General features: G+C 34.2%; 1 protein-coding gene across 1 annotated transcript; it reads left to right on the top strand.

Annotated features, from left to right (window-relative positions):
• Positions 1–261: 261 nt before the first annotated feature.
• On the top strand, positions 262–6,717 carry LOC139844847 (carotenoid cleavage dioxygenase 7, chloroplastic). The gene is made up of 7 exons (XM_071835069.1): positions 262–1,006; positions 1,162–1,290; positions 2,536–2,667; positions 2,771–3,043; positions 3,431–3,516; positions 6,020–6,337; positions 6,434–6,717. The coding sequence occupies exons 1-7, from the start codon at positions 262–264 to the stop codon at positions 6,581–6,583; spliced, it is 1,833 nt and encodes a 610-aa protein (XP_071691170.1). The 3' UTR covers positions 6,584–6,717.
• The last annotated feature ends 3,446 nt before the right edge of the window (positions 6,718–10,163 follow it).

The raw sequence follows: 10,163 nt of genomic DNA, 5'->3' as shown, positions 1-10,163 counted from the left end.
CAACGGACGAGCTCATAAAAACTGGTATAAGACATAATTACAGGGATTTTTATTAGCAAACAGAGAACCTGCGAGTGACCACGTATTTTGACATGTATAAGAGTGTTTATTATTTTATTGAAAAAATCGAGTAATACAATACAAGTCAAACAATCAAGGGTATCAACGTCATTAAAAAAATTGTTTTTTCTATAAATAATCTAACACCAATATTTCTACTTAAATTTTTTAATTTGCATTTGCCACTACCACTTCGACAATATGCAGGCCAAAGCATTCAACTTTGCTCCATTGAAACTATCATCACCGGCGATCAAACTACCACCACCTAAAGCAATCTTGTTTCCCGATCGGGTCCCACGTCCACCAACTCAAGAAGTGTCAACTTCAGTCGAAGACGAAAAAACAACAGCTTACTGGGATTATCAGTTTCTCTTTATTTCACAGCGTACAGAAACTGATAATCCCATAAGCTTGCGTATTACCGAGGGTTCTATACCCTCAGATTTCCCGTTAGGAACATATTACCTAACGGGACCTGGATTATTTAAAGATGATCATGGGTCAACGGTTCACCCTTTAGATGGTCATGGCTATCTTAGAGCCTTCACAATTGATGGGGTTAAAGGTGAGGTCAAATTCATGGCTAAATACATTCAAACAAAAGCTCAAGTGGAAGAACATGACCGTGAAACGGGTGAGTGGCGGTTCACTCATCGTGGCCCATTTTCGGTACTTAAGAATGGGAAAAAGTTTGGCAATACTAAAGTTATGAAAAACGTTGCTAATACTAGCGTGTTGAAATGGGGTGATCGGTTGTTTTGCTTGTGGGAAGGTGGGGCCCCTTATGAGATCGAACCTACATCGTTAAAAACTATAGGAAAATTTGATTTGATGAACGTTGTCGATGGATCATCGACACCATCGAACTTTGACAACGATCAAAGGACGGATGGTGTCAATTTTTTGGATGTTGCTACAAACATATTGAGGCCAATATTATACGGTACGAATATTTATATGCTCAACCACATCGTATATTTCCACTTTGTACATCACTTCTTATATTATACGGAGTATCGAAAAATTAAACTATTTATCAGATTTAGTTTGTTATTAGTTTTTATATAAAATATAAAAGAATGAGATGCTTGTACGCAGGGGTTTTCAATATGCCACCAAAACGGCTGTTGTCTCATTATAAGATTGATGCTTCCAGGAATAGGCTTCTTATGATGTCTTGTAATGCAGAGGATATGCTCCTCCCACGGAGTACTTTCACTCTTTATGGTAAGTTTTTGATTCAACATAAATGTGTACATTTGTAGATTTTAAATTAACTTTCGCTTATGACACACGTTAAATGTCTAATGAACATGTAATTCTCTTAAATATAAAAGTTTGTAATTAAAAAATTAATTAAAAAGATAATAGTTTTTTCTTGATATATAAAAAAATTATGTTTAAATACATGTTTAGAGTGTCTGATAGGGACACATCTATATAGTATAATAAACTTGTAAAATAATGACATCATTATTAAGCTAAATTACATTTTACTTTTTAAAATGATAATGTCATAATTATATATTAATTCATTTAAAAAAGTAATACACAATCTTTTATAAAAAGAAATATTACTCTCTCCTAAATTATAATTTTATTTTTCTAAAAAAATTTGAAAGGCATTTATTATTATTAATAATAATAATAATTATTAAAAATATAAATATAAATATTCAACTTTGAGCGAACTTTATGTTTATAAAATCAACGACAAGTTTCTTAGTCGGAATCCGTGGTTCCACGGGACAATAAACCAAATGACTTTAACATTTACATTCGCTTAATACCTAAAACATATCATTAAACTGTTTCGTTTAAACAAACCCGTGTTTCCACGGGTCATTTCACTAGTATTATCAAAACCCATTTAATTTGCGTAACAACAAAAAATTTCCGCCACTTTCAAAATTAAATAAATTATTTACACTTATTTATGCATTTTAATTTGACAAAAAAAATACATTTAGTAAAAGTATGGTAAACCGTACATTATAATATAATCCTAAATATCATATAAAACACTATAGATCTCAATAAAATTATTATTACTCCTACTTTTGTCATTTTAATTAATTAATAATTCTGATTTTGATTTAATTTTTGTATCCGTAAGAATCATTACTTTATTTATAAATTTAAATTAATACACTGTTAATTGTCAACAAACATGGGCATCTATATCAACATCCATGTACATGGTGCATCATCAACTAGTCAATTGCCATATTTGTCACTTACGTCTACGTGGATGCTCACGTGGTTGTCAAATGACAATGTTACCCTAATTTCAAGTTTTTCAAAAAACGATCATTTACGGGCACAAAAGTGAAATCATAATACTTTATGGACAATAATAAACGTGATATTACTTTTATTGTTGATTTGGTTTTTATGTTACATTTTGAGCTATATATTTGTCCGATCTATATATATAGCATTAACATTACTCTTTATTCATATAATTTACAGAATTTGATGGTGACTTCAAGATGTTGCAGAAACAAGAATTCAATATTCCAGAACATCTAATGATCCATGACTGGGCTTTCACAGATTCACATTACATATTGTTTGGCAATCGGATCAAACTTGACATTCTTGGTACTCCACTAATTCCTAGTTTTTGATTTCAATTATCTTAACCTCGAATAGTAATATTTCATACAACAAGAATTGAAGTACTCATCTTTTAAAAATACCACAGGATCAATGACAGCAGTATGTGGAATTACTCCAATGATATCGGCTTTATCGTTGAATCCTAGTAAGTCTACTTCTCCAATATATTTGCTACCGCGTTTCCCTGAACGTAATGGAACGAGGAGGGACTGGAAGGTGCCAATCGAAGCTCCTTCTCAAACGTGGGTACTTCATGTCGGAAATGCATTCGAAGAAACGGATCATAACGGACATACGCAAATTCAAATACAAGCTAGTGGTTGTTCTTACAAGTGGTTCAATTTTCATAAATTGTTCGGTATGTTAATTAATGTTACTTTGCTATCATTACAACTAAGCTCGTAGTTTTTGACACTTTTTGAATGAGTTTTGACACTTAAAAGTATTAATATGAATATATAAGTTAAAAGTGTGGAAAAAATGGTGTCAAAAAATTTTGATGCATGAAAAAATGTGCTGTCAAAAATTTTAAGTGTTATTAATTTTTTAACATTTTTAAGTGTCAAAAGTTTTGTGACATTTATAGGTGCATAAAACAAGTCAACTTATTTACGTTTTAAAAGTGTCAAAAATAAAGAATACGTCAAAATTGAACTTTTTTTTTTGCGGTGTATAAAATACTATTGTTTTGTTGAAATCTTCTTTCGTCTTTTTTATAAATTGCAAATGGTGTTTATTTTAACAGGATACAATTGGCAAAGTGGTAACTTAGACCCATCAATAATGAATGTCGATGAAGGAGAACGTAAATTGTCACCTCATCTTTTCAAGGTTCTCCCCCTCATACACTTGTTAATGGCACCTAAAATATATTGACATTTTGTTGTGAAATTACGGTCTCACTAATTCTCACCACTCAGCCCAACAATAATAGTAAAGAAATATGAACAATACACAATACAAGATTTAACGTGAAAACTCCAAAACAGGAGAAAAACCACCGGCCCCCAAAAAGAGAAATACACTATATCACAAATTGTTACAATGATATAGACGACTCTCTTAAGCCAACTACACTCTTCAAAATATTTAACTAATACAACTCTTAAGCCAACTACACTCTTCAAAATATTTAACTAATAATCAAATACTTAAAGTGTATTGATTGGTGCAATTTGGAAGTGAGGATTAACACTCCTTTTATAACTAAGTCACCCATCTCCCACTTCTTCCTCCCACCTATGTGGGATAACATCCATTCACAAATACAAAACAACCATATCCATTTCTTCTTACCAAAACTATAACCAACAAATCTCCACCTTTTAGATAGAAGAAGATAACTATGCTTCCACTTTGCAAAAGAAACCGACGTAGATGCTTCCTCGACGACAATTTCAAGATCCTCATCTTCATGCCGCTGACATTACCTCTAACCCAAGAAATAAAATTTGCATCTTCATCGAACATTGTCAAGACCCGACAATCATTGTCATAACAGACAATCATAACTCTAAACAGAATTATCATACTCCACCATAAAGAGTATAGCACTTAGAATATCACATTCCAAGCATTTTATATCGGCACATGTTGTGTACCCAGCTGAACTATTATGGTGCAACTTCCTGTTTGACTTTCCCTGGAAGTTTCATCAGCTACAACATCTGTTTCCACCACACAACCTGCATAAACGTCAAACCAATGCCCATGTGCAATTTGTGGAACCGCTAACGAACATCCCTTTCCATGGTGGCGCGGACACACCATGAGGATGGCGTGACTTCAGAGGAATTCGCCACTCTCCGTAACAATGGATACATCATTAGCGCCTTTGGAGCCATTTGCCGATTTAGCTCCACCTGGACAATTAACCCTTACATGCCCAGTTTTCCCGCACTTCCAGCATACCAGATTCTTTCCGGAGTTTCTCTTTTGCCTATCCGAACACAACAGTACCGTACTTTCTGATGACGAGACCCCGTTACCTTTCAGTCTTTTCTCCTCGGATAGGAGCTTGCTAGTAACGTCTTCAAACTTCAGAGTTTCTTTCCCATACATCAAAATAGGTTTCATGTGCTCATAGGACGATAACAAAGATAATATCAGCCTCAAAGCTTTATCTTCATCTTCCATTTTAACTCAAATAGCCTCTAGTTCCGAAACAATACCATTAAGAATACTCAGATGATCTGAAATCTTTGAACCCCCATCCATACGCAAAGTATGGAACTGTTCTTTAAGACACAACCGATTTGAGATGTCCTTGCCCTGGTACAACTGCTCCAACTTATCCCAAAGTTCCTTAGCCGTTGATAACCCGTACACATTTGCCAGCACATTCTTTGCAAGACACAAACGAATCGCACTTGCTGCCCTCAAATCCATATCATCCCATTCTTCTTCATCGAACTTACTGCTAGAATCACTGCCAGGAACAAGGGTGGGTTTACCCTTCAATGCCTTGTGTAAACCAGACTGAATCAACACATCCTTGACTTGAACCTGCCATAAGCCAAAATTGATCCTCCCATCAAATTTCTCAACATCAAACCTCATTGGACTGAACTTCGACATCGTATCTGTATCCTATAAACAACACTTTCTCTGATTTTGCTCACGTTTCGACTGGCCGACAGATGTAGTGGAGTGGCGCACATGATCCGTTAAATTGGAAAATCCAACACCCGTTCCACTACAAATTCTAGACACCACTTACTCCGAATCAGAAAAAATATTATCTAACTAGATACCCTATACGATCAATAGAACTCGTTTCTGATGTGGACGATCCACTCCCGTGGCAACCACAGAGCATACTCCGACTCCTATAACCGAGACCCCCGTCAAACCTGACGCTCTGTTACCAGTTGTTGGGAAATTACGGTCTCACTAATTCCCACCACTCAGCCCAACAATAACAGTAAAGAAATAAGAACAATACACAACACAAGATTTAACGTGAAAACTCCAAAACAGGAGAAAAACCACCGGCCCCCAAAGAGAGAAATACACTATATCACAAATTGTTAAAATGATATAGACGACTCTCTTAAGCCAACTACACTCTCCAAAATATTTAACTAATACAACTCTCAAACAAGTGTAAAAAAGAAAGAAATAATCAAATACTTAAAGTGTATTGATTAGTGCAATTTGAAAGTGAGGCTTAACACTCCTTTTATAACCAAGTCACCCATCTCCCACTTCTTCCTCCCACCTATGTGAGATAACATCCATTCACAAATACAAAGCAACCATATCCATTTCTTCTAACCAAAACTATAACCAACACATTTGACATGAAACATGTTCTCGATCTTATAACTCGCAGGTTTCAATTGAATTGAACGCAAGCGGAGAATGTGAGAAGTGTAGTATGAATCCGCTAAACGATACGTGGGACAAATCAACTGATTTCCCTGTTATTAATAGTGATTTTGGTGGAACCAACAACACGTACATGTACGCATCAACATCTTTAGGTGCGCGTCGACAACTACCAAATTTTCCATTTGATACGGTGGTAAAGTTCAATATTGTGAAGAATACCACCCGAACATGGTCAGTGGGCCCCCGACGATTCATAGGTGAGCCTATTTTTGTGTCAAAGGGGACTGATGAAGATGATGGATACCTTCTTGTCGTAGAGGTACGTCATTAAAACGCCTAGAAATTATTCCAAAAAAGAGGACTGTTTTTATATGTTTTCAAATAAGAAACCGCATTAAACGCTGTTTATGTACAGTACGCGGTATCAGAACAAAAGTGTTACCTAGCGATTTTGGATGCCAAGAAGATTGGGGAGACAAATGAGGTTGTTGCAAGACTTGAAGTGCCTAAACACATGAATTTTCCTCTTGGGTTTCATGGCTTTTGGGCCCCTGCTGATTCATAGATGAAAAGGCCAGTACCATATTATTGTATTTTTTTTTTTTCTTCTTAATATTGACTTATTAGTTTATGATTACCATATTAATTCATTAAGTAAATGTTAAATGATTACTTGCATACAAAAAGTATGTTACCACTTACCACCAGGCATAACACTCTTGACCCATGATGTATGTTTCCCAATAATAATACATTTACAATGATTTAATTGTATAATGCACAATTTATCAAAATCTGTCCCCATAACTAGTTAGTGATAATTTAAGAGTCTCAGTGGGGGATCCAACAGCAACCTACAAATGTGTTAAACAACGCATATAAAAGCATTAGCATTAGCGTTAGCATTAGCATTAGCATTAAATGACATCATATTTTATTGTCAACTAATCAGGATGAACTGATGAACAAAAACATTTTTCTACATCCAAACATTCAAGTGTTCATTAGAAAACTTTCAAATTAACACTACTTTAATAAAAAATTAAATTTGTAACAGTTGAAAAACAGAGATAAATCACTCCTCGAAGCTCCTAGAAACCACGACTATCATCAGTATGACTATCGAAGGTAGTAGTGAAGATGGTACTTGCAAGATGGCACACCACACCTCGAATTTGGTGATATCGAAAGCACTAGTCGCTACATAAAAAAAATAGTCAAGTAATTACCATCTAAGCAGATGAGGATCTAAGGCAGCTGCCCCCCTCAAGAACTCTGAAATTACATAAAAGTACTTTTTTGAATTTTTTTAATGATATCTTTAAATGTTTGCCCCTCTAAACCATAGAAGGTAACAAAATAATCTATTTTCCCCTCTATTTCAATTTCTAGCTCCACCATGTATCTTAGAGATTAATACTGTGTTTATGAAACAAATTGTGTGATTCATACCACACACGTAGTAATCATAGCAGCACATTAATGTACTATAAGACGACGCGTTATGATTATTGCGACGTGATGTCATTTTGAGGATTTTTTTTGAGGGGATGACTGGACCTGACAATTTCATTTTTTGTAGGAGTGTTATGGGTAATGTTGTTGGAAGTGTTGGAAGATTTTGGATGTTATGGTAAAATATAACTGTGAGTTGGGTGAAAATGAAATAAAAATATTGATATAAATGTGGCGTGTCAAAATCTAATTGGTTGTTGTTTATCCTTCTTGCATGTCATCAAGATGACCATCGTCCCTCAAATGACGAACACCCCAAAAGGGGCATTTGGGTGTCATCATATCGTTGCCCAAATCAGAAAATCATGGGCATCACTTTGTAGCTCAAGGGATAGTCTAATACCATTCAGTATGGGGCACAACAATAGGATATTGTTGTTGAACAACGGCTACAATGGGCTCTACGGGTCGTTGTGGTCAAAAATGTTGTGATGTTATAGGGGCACACCATGATGAGCACAACTAAGAAGAAGCCAATCAATTTTTTTTTAATTTAAATACAATATTAATATATATTAACAAAATACCATCTATATTTTACCCGCAACATCACAATACTACAACAATACATTTATCACAACGCTCCCTCAATCCCACAACAATACCACATCAGCAAAAAAAAAAAAAAAAAAAAAAAAAAAAAAAAAAAAACCCACAACACTACAACAAATACCATTTGCGTAGTGAATGGTCTAACGTATCAAATTTGGTCACATTGTCAAGTAAATATGTTGTCACGAAATGAATTGTGTAACTACATAAATTAAGATAAGGGTAGTTTGAGCTAGGGGTGGTCAGTATTTGGTTTGAAACCGTGGAACCCGAAAACCAAACCGAAACCAAACCGGAAAAAAACCAAACCGAATTTGAAAAATGGTTTTCGGATCGAGTCAAACCGAAACCGAATTTGAATTCGGTTTTCGGTTTTGAAAATTCTGAATTCGGTTTAACCGAAAACCGAATTCAAAACCGAATTCAAAATTTTTAAATATTTAATTTGTATATTTATGTTTTAATGTCATTATAATTTGGGATCCAATCAATAAAATATGTTCTCACCCATATGATGAGTTGGTAGCTTACATTATAATTATGCTACTCAAATTATTATGTTCTTCTTCTTAATAACAGAAGCAGTAAACGTCATAATAAAGCTGTAAATATTAATAAATCATCGGATTCTTGATAATTTAATAGTACGTCATTGTTTTAGGATATAACTAACTAAGACATCAGTAACGCTACAATTAAACTACCATCGTTCTTAGTTTTTTCATAATATTCGGTTTTAACCGAAAACCGAACCAATCCGAATTCGGTTTTCGGTTCGGTTCGGTTTTAACTTTGAATTCGGTTTTCGGTTTTGCCTAAAAAAATTTCAAAACCGAATACACCGAACCGAATAAACCGAACAAACCGAAAACCGAACCGATGAACACCCTAGTTTGAGCACCTGAACTGAAAAATCAGTTTGCAGCAAATGGTAAGGCATTATCAAGTCTTTTATGTCCCAATATTATTTCTTGAAAAATCACTTGTTCAATCTCCCCTCAAAACCTCGCAACCCCAAATGGCATCAGCATTCAACTTTCAAATGACAACCGCTCCACTGTCAATCAACCCCACCGTCACGGGCACCTCACCGCCAATCTCTGCTCGCTCCATCATCAAACACTCCGTCACCGTCTCAACACAACTTGTTTTATAATATATCAATAGAACATGACGCCAAATCAACCGAATTAGAAGTAGAACTAGACAATACAATATTAGAAAGAGTATTGGATTCAGGAATGGATGTCCCACATGATTGTAAACTCGGAGTATGAATGACGTGTCCGGCGAAACTGCTTAGAGGAAATGTTGATCAAAGTGAGTGGATGTTGAGTGATGACGTCATTGAACGTGGATATTCGTTGTTGAGGGTTTCGTACCCTAAATTCTTCCTCTCAGTTTAATAGTCACATATAAAACTTATAAACAAACCCCTTAACATGTAAAATCACATGTATATTAAAATATTTTAAATATTGTATGTGTATTTTTAAACACTTAAAAACATTATATATATATATATATATATATATATATATATATATATATATATATATATATATATATATATATATATATATATATATATATATATTGTTATAAAAGTAATAATTGGATGATAATTTTATTATTATTATAGATATTGCATAGTATATTTTTTTGAGTATAAATAGGTGTGTTAAGTTAGAGTTTATTGTATGTATTTTTTGGTTAACAAAAACACTCTCTCTCTCTAGATTCCAAATGTCACCAAACTCTCATTGTACATTTTTCTATAAATAAAAAACCAATTACTCATACCTTTTGTTCAACCTTTGTTTTCTCCGTTTTATAGTATCTCTATCTCTATATACCTTCTACAGTCAAGAACCACTAAAGGTAGTTATAAGCCTACTGAATTATAACACGTTATCAGCACGATTATCTCAACATTTATACTAAATATGGTTGGCTCTGCCACCTAACTAATATATGGTCGGTTATACCACCTAAATGATATATGGTGGACACTGTCGCCTAATTTACATTTATGCTATCTAACATTTATTTATGTATACTAACATTTACATTTATGT

This window comes from Rutidosis leptorrhynchoides, chromosome 4, assembly GCF_046630445.1.
Source record: "Rutidosis leptorrhynchoides isolate AG116_Rl617_1_P2 chromosome 4, CSIRO_AGI_Rlap_v1, whole genome shotgun sequence".
In the NCBI taxonomy this organism is placed as follows: Eukaryota; Viridiplantae; Streptophyta; class Magnoliopsida; order Asterales; family Asteraceae; genus Rutidosis; species Rutidosis leptorrhynchoides.
The sequence above is the reverse complement of the archived record's forward strand: the minus strand, read 5'-3'. Positions and strand labels throughout refer to the sequence as shown.

Excerpts from the sequence above, each read along its gene's own strand:
- LOC139844847 (XM_071835069.1), top strand. The coding sequence starts at position 262 with ATGCAGGCCAAAGCATTCAACTTTGCTCCATTGAAACTATCATCACCG. Across the intron at positions 1,291-2,535 it reads GAGTACTTTCACTCTTTATG|AATTTGATGGTGACTTCAAG; the intron begins GTAAGTTTTTGA and ends TATAATTTACAG. Across the intron at positions 3,044-3,430 it reads CAATTTTCATAAATTGTTCG|GATACAATTGGCAAAGTGGT; the intron begins GTATGTTAATTA and ends TTATTTTAACAG.